This window comes from Nerophis lumbriciformis, linkage group LG29, assembly GCF_033978685.3.
Source record: "Nerophis lumbriciformis linkage group LG29, RoL_Nlum_v2.1, whole genome shotgun sequence".
Classification (NCBI taxonomy): Eukaryota; Metazoa; Chordata; class Actinopteri; order Syngnathiformes; family Syngnathidae; genus Nerophis; species Nerophis lumbriciformis.
The window spans coordinates 647,940-663,282 of NC_084576.2; the positions used below are offsets into that span (position 1 = coordinate 647,940).

Below are 15,343 nucleotides of genomic sequence, written 5' to 3' on the forward strand. Positions count from 1 at the left end.
GGACAAGAACACACGTGTTTTTTTAAAATATTTTTTTAGGGGGTGGGGTTAAAGATGCGGCTAATGGGAGTCATCTTTGTAGCCTTCAAAGCCCTCTCAACAATTTCAAAACCCTCCATCAACGTTTTTTATACACACTACAGATATATACATATATATATATATATATATATATATATATATATATATATATATATATATATATATTGTAGTAACAGACACCTTCAAAACAATATGTAATATGTACAGTATACACACTGCAAGTATATATATATATATATAATGTAGTAACAGACACCTTCATAACAATATGTAATATGTACAATATACACACTGCAAGTATATACATAATGTAGTAATAGACACATTCATAACAATATGTTCAATATTTACCGAATTTTGATCGTTTTAATCAATAGCAGGACTTCCTTCTCTGGCACATTAATTCCGTTTCCATAGCAACTCACATCCAACTTCCGGCATCTACTGTGTGTTCTTACTTCTACAAACAAACACAAGAGTGTGTTGTAATCATACTTGCCAACCTTGAGACCTCCAATTTCGGGAGGTGGGGTGTGGGTGCGGGGGGCGTGGTTGGGGGCGTGGTTAAGAGGGGAGGAGTATATTTACAGCTAGAATTCACCAAGTCAAGTATTTCATATATATATATATATATATATATATATATATATATATATATATATATATATATATATATATACTTTTGTGCGTGCCACACAGCAATGCATCATCAGAGAGGGTGTTCAGCATGGTTAGAAAAATAGTGACAGAGAATAGAACAAGGATGGACAATTCAACCCTTAACTCAACAATGAGTAGATGAGTGTTATGTGTGTGTATATGTGTAAATAAATGAACACTGAAATTCAAGTATTTCTCTTATATATATATATATATAATAAAATAAATATATATATATATAGCTAGAATTCACTGAAAGTCAAGTATTTCTTATATATATATATATATATATATATATATATATATATATATATATATATACTGTATATATATATATATATATATATATATATATATATATATGAAATACTTGACTTGGTGAATTCTAGCTGTAAATATACTCCTCCCCTCTTAACCACGCCCCCCGCCCCACCCCTGACCACGCAACCCCACCCCCCACCCCCACCTCCCGAAATTGGAGGTCTCAAGGTTGGCAAGTATGGATACCTTTGTCATACTAGCAGCAGCCCTAATTATTTTGAGGAAAATAACCTAAAAACTATTTTGATGCGACTGATTACAGATAGCCTGCCATAATCTAGGTTTAGGTTAGGATAAAATATAAAGCTTAATTGACATTGTATTAGTAGAAAATTAAACGACACAGATAATGCGTGCAGCAGGTAAGAAACATTGTTAAAGATAAAACACAAACATTAGGAATTTGTTACAAAATGCAGTGAATTGACTTGGATTAGTTTACTGTACGTAGGTGGTTTTGACACTATAATTACAGCCAACCTTCTGTATGCAGCATCTACGTATCTATTTTGGCATAACAAGGAAGCTACTTAACTCCATTCTTACCTGTCGGTCTTTAAACTCCTTATACAGGTCTGGATGCTTGTCCTTTAAATGTTTTGCTGAATTTGAAGTTCTGCCACTTTTGGCTAGACATGTTTTGAGCGTCTTTAGAGCTTCACTTTTGTTGTTTATTATAAAGCCAAAACTCATATGATGCTTCGTGTGTCAACCAGTACAAGTGCTGCTTCTGACATTTTTTCTTCTTCTATTTCCACACACTGTTTCCGCTTGTATGTGCTGGGAGTGTACTTTGTTGATACCGTACAACCCTACATTTTAGTCAATAAGCTCCTTCTTTTTCTCTATCCTCTTGTTGTGGGGCAGACTGGCTCGTACATGAACATGCATCCTCCACTGTACTGTACTGTGCAATCTACTAATAAAAGTTTCAATCAATCAATCAATAAATTTCTAATACAAAGTAAGATATTGTTCTAACTTACAAAAGCCAAAACCAGTGAAGTTGGCACGTTGTGTAAATGGTAAATAAAAACAGAATACAATGATTGCATGTCCTCCCCGTGACTGCGTGGGTTCCCTCCGGGTACTCCGGCTTCCTCCCACCTCCAAAGACATGCACCTGGGGATAGGTTGATTGGCAACACTAAATTGGCCCTAGTGTGTGGATGTTGTCTGTCTATCTGTGTTGGCCCTGCGATGAGGTGGCGACTTGTCCAGGGTGTACACCGCCTTCCGCCCGATTGTAGCTGAGATAGGCTCCAGCGCCCCCCGCGACCCCAAAGGGAATAAGCGGTAGAAAATGGATGGATGGATGGACAATGATTTGCAAATCTTTTTCAACTTATATTCAATTAAATAGACTGCAAAGACAAGATATTTCATGTTCAAACTGAGAAACATATTTTTCATTAACTTAGAATTTAATGGCAGCAACACATTGCAAAAAAGTTGTCACAGGGGCATTTTTACCACTGTGTTACATGGCCTTTCATTTTAATCAACACTAAACACTAAACATTTGGGAATTTAGGAGACCAATTTTTTAAGCTTTTCAGGTGGAATTATTTCCCATTCTTGCTTGATGTACAGCTTATGTTGTTCAACAGTACGATGTTTCCGTTGTGGTATTTTAGGCTTCAAAATGCGGCACACATTTTCAATGGGAGACAGGTCTGGACTACAGGCAGGCCAGTCTAGTACCCGCACTCTTTTACTATGAAGCCACGCTGTTGTAACACGTGGCTTGGCATTGTCTTGCTGAAATAAGCAGGGGCGTCCATGATAACATTGCTTGGATGGCAACCTATGTTGCTCCAAAACCTGTATGCACCTTTGGTGCATTCACAGATGTGTAAGTTACCCATGCCTTGGGCACTAATACACCCCCATACCATCACAGATGCTGGCTTTTCAACTTTGCGCTTAGAACAATCCGGATGGTTCTTTTCCTCTTTGTTCCGGAGGACACAACGTCCACAGTTTCTAAAAACTATTTGAAATGTGGACTCGTCAGACCACAGAACACTTTTACACTTCGCATCAGTCTATCTTAGATGAGCTCAGGCCCAGTGAAGCTGGCGGCTTTTCTGGGTGTTGTTGATAAATGGCTTTCGCGTTGCATAGAAGAGTTTTAACTTGCACTTACAGATGTAGTGACCAACTGTAGTTACTGACAGTGGTTTTCTGAAGTGTTCCTGAGCCCATATGGTGATATCCTTTACACACTGGTGTTGGGATCGAAGGTCTGTGATATCATCGCTTACGTGCAGTGATTTATCCAGATTCTCTGAACCTTTTGATGATATACAACCTATATTCAATTGAATATAGGTTGAAAAGGATTAGCAAATCATTGCATTCTGTTTTTATTTACCATTTACACAACGTGACAACTTCACAGGTTTAAGGGTTTGTACATCTGTCAGTAGACTCGCTATGAAAGCGCTAAAAACCACATTATCCCAGCAGGCACAAGACAATAAGGCAACGTTGGGAATTTGTTGAATTAGGTCCTGACGTTGACAAACTCAAAGACAACGTTGAAACATGCTTTTTGACGACGTTTAATCAGTAAGTTGGCTTCTGACGTTGATTTGGTCATTTTCCAACCAATGTTTTACAACACAAATACAACATTGAAACAACATTGACAACGTTTATTCAGTCATGTCGTGGCGTTGATTTGACCGTTGAAATGTGGCTACTTTCCGCCTCCAAGTCCGAGTCCATGGTTCTCGCCCGGAAAAGGGTGGCGTGCCATCTCCGAGTTGGGGAGGAGATCCTACCCCAAGTGGAGGAGTTCAAGTACCTCGTAGTCTTGTTCACGAGTGAGGGAAGAGTGGATGGTGAGATCCACAAGCGGATCGGTGCGGCGTCTTCAGTAATGCGGACATTGTATCGAACTGTTGTGGTGAAGAAGGAGCTGAGCCGGAAGGCACAGCTCTCAATTTACCGGTCGATCTACGTTCCCATCCTCACCTATGGTCATGAGCTCTGGGTTATGACCGAAAGGACAAGATCACGGGTACAAGCGGCCAAAATTAGCTTCCTCCGCCGGGTGGCGGGTCTCTCCCTTAGAGATTGGGTGAGAAGCTCTCTCATCTGTGAGGAGCTCAAAGTAAATCCGCTACTCCTCCACATTGAGAGGAACCAGATGAGGTGGTTCGGGCATCTGGTCAAGATGCTATCCGAACGCCTCCCTAGGGAGGTGTTTAGGGCACGTCCGATCGGTAGGAGGCCACGGGGAAGACCCAGGACACGTTGGGAAGACTATGTCTCACGGCAGGCCTGGGAATGCCTCGGGATCCCCCGGGAGGAGCTGGACCAAGTGGCTGGGGAGAGGGAAGTCTATGGGCTTCTTTGCTTAGGCTGCTGCCCCCGCGCCCGACCTCGGATAAGCGGAAGAAAATGGATGGATGGATGGAAATATTTTGCAACGTTGTTTCAAAGTCAGTTTTAAAGGACATGTACGTATAATCAACGTTGTATCAATGTCTTGTGCCTGCTGGGATGGCTGGCGGGGAGAAGGCGCAGTCGAAGTGGAGCCACGTAAATAAACGGCACATCCTGAAGGGACGCTCAGAAAGCGGCTTGAAACATAATCTATGCCATTACATGTTATGTAGACCAGTGTTTTTCAACCTTTTTTGAGCCGAGGCACATTTTTTTCCATTGAAAAAATGCGGTGGCACACCACCAGCAGAAAACAATAACAAATGAAACTCAGTAGCCGATATTGACAATAAAAAGTCATTCTCGCAATTGTTGGATATGAATTCAAACCATAACTAACCATGCATCACTATAGCTCTTGTCTCAAAGTAGGTGTACTGTCACCACCTGTCACATCACTCCGTGACTTTGTTTGAGTTTTTTGGTGTCTTCCTGTGTGTAGTGTTTTAGTTCTTGTCTTGCGCTCCTATTTTGGTGGCTTTTCCTGTTTTGTTGGTATTTTCCTGTAGCAGTTTCATGTCTTCCTTTGAGCACTATTCCCCGCACTTGCTTTGTTTTAGCAATCAAGGCTATTTAAGTTGTCGCTATCCTTCTTTGCGGGGACATTGTTGATTGTCATGTCATGTCCGGATGTACTTTGTGGACGCTGTCTGCTCCACATGCTGTAAGTCTTTGCTGTCGTCCAGCATTCTGTTTTTGTTGATTTTGCATAGCCTTCCCTAAGCTTCAATGCCTTTTCTTAGCGGCACTCGCCTTTTGTTTATTTTTGGTTTAAGCATTAGATACATTTTTACCTGCACCCTGCCTCCCGCTGTCGTCTGCATATTGTGATCACGACAAACCATGTTCCCGACATCTACAAAGCAATTAGCTACCTGCTGCCACCTACTGATATGGAAGAGTATTACATGGTTACTCTGCCGAGCTCTAGACAGCACCGACACATTTGCAGATTTTTTTTTACTGGTTTTCAAATTTTTTTTTAACCCAAATAGGTGAAATGACATATTCTCCCACGGCATCTCACGGCACAGTGGCTGAAAAACACTGATGTAGACCACAAGGAAGTGTTTTAAGTGTAGAACAAAAATAATAATATCACTTTTTCAAAGCACTTTTCAACTGTTTAAATTCCAGCATCCAGTCTAGATTTTGGACAACACATTTCCAACGCACTATTGTGTTTTTTGGGGTCCCCGTTGACTTACAATAGATGATAATACGTGCAAGTGCATGAATACTGTAATCACCCCTGCCTGTAAAGTCAGTGATGTTTATGAGACAACAGACCACACTTTTGTGAGGCTCATGTGCATATTAAGACGCATCAATGCCTGATGTGGAAAAAGACAAGCATGCAACCCTCCTCTCTCTCTCTCTCTCTCTCTCTCTCTCTCACACACACATACACACACACACGCCCCTCCCACTCCGGTCAATGGATTTTTGGCACGCTTTAAGACGCTCATGTGAATTCAGTACAGTCAATGGAGGAAGCTGCCGACACACACTGCGGTGGAAACACTCTGTGAGACCCTAATCCATGCGCACAGACCCTCATTTCAGGTAAATAGTCTTTTTTTTGTTTGTATTAATATTGTCATTTACTGAAGAGTATAGTTTTGTAGGTTATCAGGATTATTTTGAAAAAAAAGTTAATTTAAATATTTTACATATCTCTTGGGTTTTTAATCGGACCAACACATGAATAATAACCTAAATTGGGTTATTTATTTATTTTTGATATTGTATTTATTAGAAAAAAATATACATATAATAATCCATTTTACTCTTAGAGATTTACTCTCTATTTTATGCTGCAGCTGTTACATATACTGTAATATTGTACATGGTAATTGTTATATATTGTATATATGATACAAACATATAATATATCAGTATATATCCTATACTGTACATATATTATGTAAATAATACATATAAATGTTACATTTTATATTGCTTTTAGTCTATTTTATACCTGCATTGTCCTTTCCATCTTTTCCATCCTTTGTAACTAAGCTACTGTGTGGAACAATTTCCCTTGTGGATCATTAAAGTTTGTCTAAGTCTAAGTCTTTTCTACCGCTTGTCATAATATTTTTAAATACATATATAATATATACAAACCCCGTTTCCATATGAGTTGGGAAATTGTGTTAGATGTAAATATAAACGGAATACAATGATTTGCAAATCATTTTCAAGCCATATTCAATTGAATGCACTACAAAGACAACATATTTGATGTTCAAACTCATAAACTTTTTTTTTTTTTTTTTGCAAATAATAATTAACTTAGAATTTCATGACTGCAACACGTGCCAAAGTAGTTGGGAAAGGGCATGTTCACCACTGTGTTACATCACCTTTTCTTTTAACAACACCCAATAAACGATTGGGAACTGAGGAAACTAATTGTTGAAGCTTTGAAAGTGGAATTCTTTCCCATTCTTGTTTTATGTAGAGCTTCAGTCGTTCAACAGTCCGGGGTCTCCGCTGTCGTATTTTATGCTTCATAATGCGCCACACATTTTCGATGGGAGACAGGTCTGGACTGCAGGCGAGCAAGGAAAGTACCCGCACTCTTTTTTTTTTACGAAGCCACGCTGTTGTAACACGTGCTGAATGTGGCTTGGCATTGTCTTGCTGAAATAAGCAGGGGCGTCCATGAAAAAGACGGCAGCATATGTTGTTCCAAAACCTGTATGTACCTTTCAGCATTAATGGTGCCTTCACAGATGTGTAAGTTACCCATGCTTTGGGGACTAATACACCCCCATACCATCACAGATGCTGGCTTTTGAACTTTGCGTCGATAACAGTCTGGATTGTTCGCTTCCCCTTTGGTCCGGATGACACGATGTCGAATATTTCCAAAAACAATTTGAAATGTGGATTCGTCAGATCACAGAACACTTTTCCACTTTGCATGAGTCCATCTTAGATGATCTCGGGCCCAGAGAAGCCGGCGGCGTTTCTGGATGTTGTTGATAAATGGCTTTGGCTTTGCATAGTAGAGCTTTAACTTGCACTTACAGATGTAGCGACAAACTGTATTTAGTGACAGTGGTTTTCTGAAGTGTTCCTGAGCCCATGTGGTGATATCCTTTAGAGATTGATGTCGGTTTTTGATACAGTGCCATCTGAGGGAACGAAGGTCACGGTCATTCAATGTTGGTTTCCGGCCATGCCGCTTACGTGGAGTGATTTCTCCACATTCTCTGAAGCTTTTGATGATATTACGGAATCCCTACATTTCTTGCAATTGCACTTTGAGAAACGTTGTTCTTAAACTGTTTGACTATTTGCTCACGCAGTTGTGGACAAAGGGGTGTACCTCGCCCCATCCTTTCTTGTGAAAGACTGAGCATTTTTTGGGAAGCTGTTTTTATACCCAATCATGGCACCCACCTGTTCCCAATTAGCCTGCACACCTGTGCATAATAATAATAAGTGTTTGATGAGCAATCCTCAACTTTATCAGTATTTATTGCCACCTTTCCCAACTTCTTTGTCACATGTTGCTGGCATCAAATTCTAAAGTTAATGATTATTTGCAAAAACATTTTTTTGTATCAATTTGAACATCAAATATGTTGTCTTTGTAGCATATTCAACAGAATATGGGTTGAAAATGATTTGCAAATCATTTTTATTCCGTTTATATTTACCTCTAACCCAATTTCCCAACTCATATGGAAACGGGGTTTGTAAATTAAGTTGGTTCTTTTAAAGACGGCGTGTGTAAATAATACTTTCCAGCACATTCTCAACTGTTGCACTTTTCTCGCAGTTCCCACGCTCCCGGCCGCAGGTGGATGCAGGCAACAGGCGCGGGTCCTTGGATCAAACCCACCCGTCTCGGCGCGATGTTCCACCAGCATGAGGACCCCGAGGCGGCGAACGACAGCTGCCCGGTCGCCGCCTGCAACGCCACCTTGGCGGAGGACGCGCTCCAGCTGCCCACCTTCTCCACGGCCGCCAAGGTGCGCGTCATCATCACCTTCAGCTTGTGCGCGGTGTCGGCCGTGTGCAACCTGCTGGTGCTGTGGGCGGCCGGCAAGGGCGGCAGGCGCAAGTCCCACGTCAGGATTATCATCATGAACCTGACCGTGGCGGACCTGCTGGTCACGTTCATCGTCATGCCCGTGGACGCCGTGTGGAACATCACCGTGCAGTGGCAGGCGGGAGACGCCGCCTGCCGGCTGCTGATGTTCCTCAAGCTGGTGGCCATGTACTCCTGCGCCTTCGTCACGGTGGTCATCAGCCTGGACAGGCAGTCGGCCATCTTGAACCCTCTGGGCATTAGGGAGGCCAAGACCAGGAGCAAGATCATGCTGACTGTGGCCTGGACCATGAGCGTCTTCCTCGCGCTTCCTCAGGTAGGACAGCTGGGCGTCAATTCCAATCTTTTTTTTGCTGCTAAAAGGCCTGTTGCAACTCGGAAATGCAGACTTTTCAAAATAAGTAGATCGATCCAAATACCGAGAAAAATCTATTTGTTTTCACATTCTTGGACACAGCAGGATATTTGGGGAAACATCTAAAGCATTTTGAATGAGAACCCAAATAATTGCTGGATAAAGTCAAATGTCAGGACTAGAGATGTCCGATAATGGCTTTTTTGCCGATATTGTGCAACTTTTAATTACCGATACCGATATCAACCGATACCAGTGACGTGCGGTGAGGTTGATGGCTGGTGAGGCACTGACTTCATCACAGTCAGATTTACAAACATATGAACCCTAAAGAGTATCTTATTCACCATTTGATTGGCAGCAGTTAACGGGTTATGTTTAAAAGCTCATACCAGCATTCTTCCCTGCTTGGCACTCAGCATCAAGGGTTGGAATTGGGGGTTAAATCACTAAAAATGATTCCAGGGCACGGCGCCGCTGCTGCCCACTGCTCCCCTCACCTCCCAGGGGGTGATCAAGGGGATGGGTCAAATGCAGAGGACACATTTCACCACACCTAGTGTGTGTGTGACAATCATTGCTACTTTAACTTAACTTTAACTTTACACATACAAACTGTAGCACACAAAAAATCACATTTAATTAAAAAAAACGTTATTATGGTCTTACCTTTACTTATAAGTGGAGGAGTTGTGAATGAATGAAATATGAAATCCGTGCTGCAGTCTGCAGGTGTACCGAATGTTGTGTCCCTGCAGTCGTTCACGGCTCCTCCGGCGCGAGCATTTTTGTTTTTGCACTTTTTGGCTTCTTGTTAAGTGACTTTTTTTGGGTGGATTCGGTCTTGCACGTGGGGGGTTTGGGTGTGGGCTTTGGTTGGTGTGGCGCTCCCGTCGGGGGGTGCGTTCTGCGGCGGAAGTGCATTAACCGGCACCAGGAAGCGGGATTACTAGGAGCCTCACACAGTGCGTCTTCGCAGCAGTTTTATGATTGCGCAGCACAAGAAATACGTTACACACATACAGTTGTTGACAAAATACACTGTACATTATATACCTCAGCTAACTAAACTATGGAAATGTATAATATAATTCATATAGCAATACGGTCTCACTGCACAGCAGGCCAGCAGTTAGCCGAGTCAGCAATCCATGTTGAGGCACTGAGTGACGTGCCTCAACTGGCTGCTGATCACCGCAAGTCTCTTCTCAGTATTTGAATGGCAAATGTGAAAATTCAGCGATTTTGAATAAAAATAATCTAAAACTGGTGAAGTTAAATGGAAAATAACTTTATAGTATAATCACTGAATACATATAATAATTTAATTAATTGTTTTTCTTTTTACATTTTTTTTCTTTCCATGATGGCAGGTGAGGCCCCTCCAGTGACCGCACGTCACTGACCGATACCGATATATACAGTTGTGGAATGAACACATTATTATGCCTCATTTTGTTGTGATGCCCCGCTGGATGCATTAAACAATGTAACAAGGTCTTCCAAAATAAATCAACTCAAGTTATGGAATAAAATGCCAACATGGCACTGCCATATTTATTATTGAAGTCACAAAGTGCATTATTTTTTTTAACATGCCTCAAAACAGCAGCTTGGAATTTGGGACATGCTCTCCTTGAGAGAGCATGAGGAGGTTGAGGTGGGCAGGGTTGAAGGGAGTAGCGGGGGGGTGTATATTGTAGTGTCCCGGAAGAGTTAGTGCTGCAAGGGGTTCTGGGTGTTTGTTCTGTTGTGTTTATGTTGTGTTACGGTGCGGATGTTCTCCCGAAATGTGTTTATCATTCTTGTTTGGTGTGGGTTCACAGTGTGGCGCATATTTGTAACAGTGTTAAACTTGTTTATACGGCCACCCTCAGTGTGACCTGTATGGCTGTTGACCAAGTAGGCATGCATCCACTTGAGTGTGTGAAAAGTGGTAGATATCATATGACTGGGCCGGCACGCAAAGGCAGTGCCTTTGAGGTTTATTGGCGCTCTGTATTCCTCCCTACGTCCGTGTACACAGCGGCGTTTGAAAATGTCATACATTTTACTTTTTGAAACCGATACCGATAATTTCCGATATTACATTTTAAAGCATTTTTAGGCCGATAATATCGTCAGTCCGATATTATTGGACATCTCTAGTCAGAACACTTCATATGAAATATTTTCCTAGCCGATTCCTATACTCAGTCACTAATCGGAATATAAGCCGGGATAGGTACCGAACCCGGTACTTTTTTTGGCAGCGGTCCTATCGAGCAACGTTTCATGAAAAATACAACGGTGCCATGTTTCGGTATAGATTCAAGTTAAAGTTAATCAATCAATCATCAATCAAAGTTTATTTATATAGCCCTAAATCACAAGTGTCTTATAACGACATCCTCGGCTCAGATCCCACATCCCACAGTTAAAGTACCACTGATAGTCACACATACACTAGGTATGGTGAAATTACCCATCCCCTTGTTCCACCCCCTGGGAGGTGAGGGGAGCAGTGAGCAGCAGCGGTGGCCACGCTCGGGAATCATTTTTGGTGATTTAACCCCTTTATTCCAACCCTTGATGCTGAGTACCAAGCAGGGAGGTAATGGGTCCCATTTTTATAGTCTTTGGACTCGGCCGGGGTTTGAACTCGCGACCTACCAATCTCAGGGCGGACACTCTAGCCACAAGGCCACCGAGCAGGCTAGATTGCGCTTGACGTCACGTGCAATGGCCGCTTCTTTGCACTTTGGCGCGTGGCGATCACTCCAGCATCACTGAGAGTAGACTCAACCAAACTACCTCGAGGCAATTCTGAATGCAAACTAAGAAATCGACTCAAAACGCTCCAACGTAAGTAAAGTAAGGCTCCACTTTTCCAAAAAATGTGCTAGCTTGATGCTAATATACATTGGTTTTCCTACTGACATGCTACTAATTAGCAATAACAATTTTACATGGCGATTTTAACACCTCCAAATTTGTTAATGAAAACTACAACTAAATGCACGTTACACTCAAACAGCTGGTGTGTAATAAGTACAATACTTACAGTATTAACACTTTTAGAGTGCAACAGAAAACACACCATAAACTATATATACACTACTGCCATCTATTGTCTTGGACTTGCAACTTAATGTCATACCTGCAAATGATACCCCGAGTTGTGATAGTAAAATAAGATATAACAACTGGACAGCAGTTATCACAAACAGCTCATTTTTAAATGTTGCAATAAATAATGTTATTTATTTTCGAGCGTTGTTTATATATTTTCTTGTTTACGCTCTAATTTCTTAGTTCTACTTCCTTTGATGGTTCACTGTCGCGGCAACGCTGGCGCTTCCTGAGTTTGTCGATGAAAGGACTTTTACCTACACATTGCTTCACCTGTCTCTGCAACCTGGGGTTACGCCAACAACGCCGTGCCGCACCGTGACAATTTCATTTAATAAACCCTAAACAATTAGTTTATGTTCATATGAATATAAATGAACTGCAGTCATATAATAGAGACATTTATATTCAATTCTTAATTTCACATTGCATGGAAAGAGAGTTTTATAACCTTGAATTGAAACATCCATCTGGTTAGGGTTGTACAGTATACCAGTACTAGTATAGTATCGCGGTACTAATGAATCAAAAACGGTACTATACTCTGTTTGAAAAGTAGCAGTTCCCAATTGTTATTATTATTATTTTTAACAGGCATGACGGCGCGCTCGTCATCACGTCGTGACATTGCTGGTTTTACGAGCAGAGGAGCATGTTTGGCAGCGCACACACACGGAGTACTTACAAGCAGACACAGTGTGTAGACAGAAAAGAAAGAATGGGCACATTTTGGTCTAAAAACTAAAGATAAATGTGAAGTTATAACACTGAAACGCCCTCAGTAAGAGATGCTTTAAAACATGGCGAGCTAGCTAGCAACTAAAATCCACGACAAATAAAGTATGTTTCTTACACTAGCTCACCGGCGTCACAATGTAAACAAATGCCATGGGTGGATGTACACCTGACATCCACTGTAACGATACCAAGTACAAGAGCGCATCGAGTCGATACTACTATGGTTACATCGATATTTTTTATTGTCACAAAATCTTTTCCCCTTTTTTTTTAAAATTCACATTATATTCATAAATCCAAGAAATACATTCCTAGACACATGGGGACTTATAATATGATCCTGTAACTACTTGGTATCGGATCGATACCCAGATTTGTGGTACCATCCAAAACTAATGTAAAGTATCAAATAACAAAATAATAAGGGTTTTATTACATTTTAACATAAGTGTAGATAGCACATTTTGAAACAGAAAATAACCAGATATTAACAGTAAATGAACGAGTAGATTAATAATAATTTTTTACAGTTTGTCCCTCATAATGTTGACAAAAATAATAGAATGATAAATGACACAATATGTCGTCAGCAGACTAATTAGGAGCCTTTGTTGGCTTACTCACTACTAAAATACAAGTTGTCTAGTATAGGGCTGAAACGACGCGTCGACGTAGTCGACGTCATCGGTTACGTAAATACGTCGACACCGTTTTTGTGCGTCGACGCGTCGCATATTTACGTCACACTACCGTCATGGCGGAGCGCAAAGCAGACGATGCGAGCGGTGCGAGCGATGGGAAAAAAGCACGCCAAAAGTCGTCAAAAGTATGGGAGTATTTCAATAAACGGCCTAAGAAGAAACGCTACTTTTACTCCGCTACTTTTATCTACATTCAGCTCGCTACTCGCTACTAATTTTTATCGATCTGTTAATGCACGCTTTGTTTGTTTTGGTCTGTCAGACAGACCTCCAAAGTGCCTGCCTTACTGGTGACGTTTCACTTCGTTCCACCAATCAGATGCAGTCACTGGTGACGTTGGACCAATCAAACAGAGCCAGGTGGTCACATGACCTGACTTAAACAAGTTGAAAAACTTATTGGTGTGTTACCATTTAGTGGTCAATTGTACGGAATATGTACTGTACTGTGCAATCTACTAATAAAAGTTCCAATCAATCAATCAAAAGTGTGAAGGAAAAAAGACCCTTTTTTATTTCAACCGTACATCCCGTCAAAAGCCTTAAGACTGACTGCACAGTTCCTGTCTTCACAATAAAAGTGCCGCTCCATCGCGCCTGCGCTTTCAAAATAAGAGTCTCCGAAAGCCAGCGCAAACAAGCTAGCAAGCTACGGAGTTTGCCGCCAATGTATTTCTTGTAAAGTGTATAAAAACGAATATGGAAGCTGGACAAATAAGATGCCAAAAACCAACCACTTTCATGTGGTATTGGACAGAAAGGAGGAACTTTTTTTCTCCTCCATTTGACAACGTGGACGTTATCATCACTACTGTCTGATTACAATCAATGCAAGTCATCAGAATCAGGTAATACACCAACTTATATTCTTGTCTTCATGAAAGAAAGGAATCTATATGTGTTAAACATGCATGTATATTCATTAAAACACCTTTAACATGTAAACAAAAACGGCAAAATAAATAAATATAAATTATATACTGTATATATCAATGTATGTGTATGTATATATATATATATATATATATATATATATATATATATATATATATATATATATATATATATATATATATATATATATATATATATGATATGTGTGTGTATGTTACTCATCAGTTACTCAGTACTTGAGTAGTTTTTTCACAACATACTTTTTACTTTTACTCAAGTAAATATTTGGGTGACTACTCCTTACTTTTACTTGAGTAATACATCTCTAAAGTAACAGTACTCTTACTTGAGTACAATTTCTGGCTACTCTACCCACCTCTGCTAATAATGTTGTTGTATGCACACTGTGTCGAGCGGAAATGACCTATCATAGCAGCACAACGGCTATGAACGAACATTTGAAAAGAAAACACCCGACAGCGTTCTTGCCATCGCCATCAACCAGTCAATCGTCCGCGTGAGTATACGTTGTCATCATTACACAAAAACATGAATGTGTCATTTGTATCTGCGTTGTAAATTCATAAACTAAAGCACCGTTTCGCTCTGAGAGGCGCGTTTGGCCTGCCTGTTCAGTGTTTACAAAGACGCGCTCCTCTTTAACGCTAACGTTAATTAGTTGTGCAAATACCTTTTACAACATTAACAGTTACATATACTATGTACAAACCAACAATTAACTTTCACTTTAATCATACTATCATTGTTGTGTTATTAAGTAAAATAAGCAATCCTTTTACTTTTGTTGAAATGTTTACACTGTTGTTACAGAATATTTCGTTTTGCACTTTTTTGTATTGGATGTTTATCTTTATTTTTGCACATTTTAAAGCAAAATAAGCAATACTTTTACTTTTGAAATGCTTATACTATTGCAGAATATTAAGATTTGCACTGGATGTTTACTTTTATATTTGCACATTAAAAAGAAAATAA

The 15,343-nt window shown here is 40.5% G+C and overlaps 1 protein-coding gene across 1 annotated transcript in view; it reads left to right on the plus strand.

Moving 5' to 3' along the window:
- The first annotated feature begins 5,971 nt into the window (after nt 1–5,971).
- gnrhr4 (gonadotropin releasing hormone receptor 4) overlaps nt 5,972–15,343 on the plus strand; it is an 88,490-nt gene continuing 79,118 nt past the window's right edge. The window contains exons 1-2 of the mRNA XM_061925243.1: nt 5,972–6,045; nt 8,276–8,864. Coding sequence (XP_061781227.1) covers nt 6,023–6,045; nt 8,276–8,864 — 612 coding nt within the window. The 5' untranslated portion in view covers nt 5,972–6,022. The remainder of the gene's footprint in view (nt 6,046–8,275; nt 8,865–15,343) is intronic.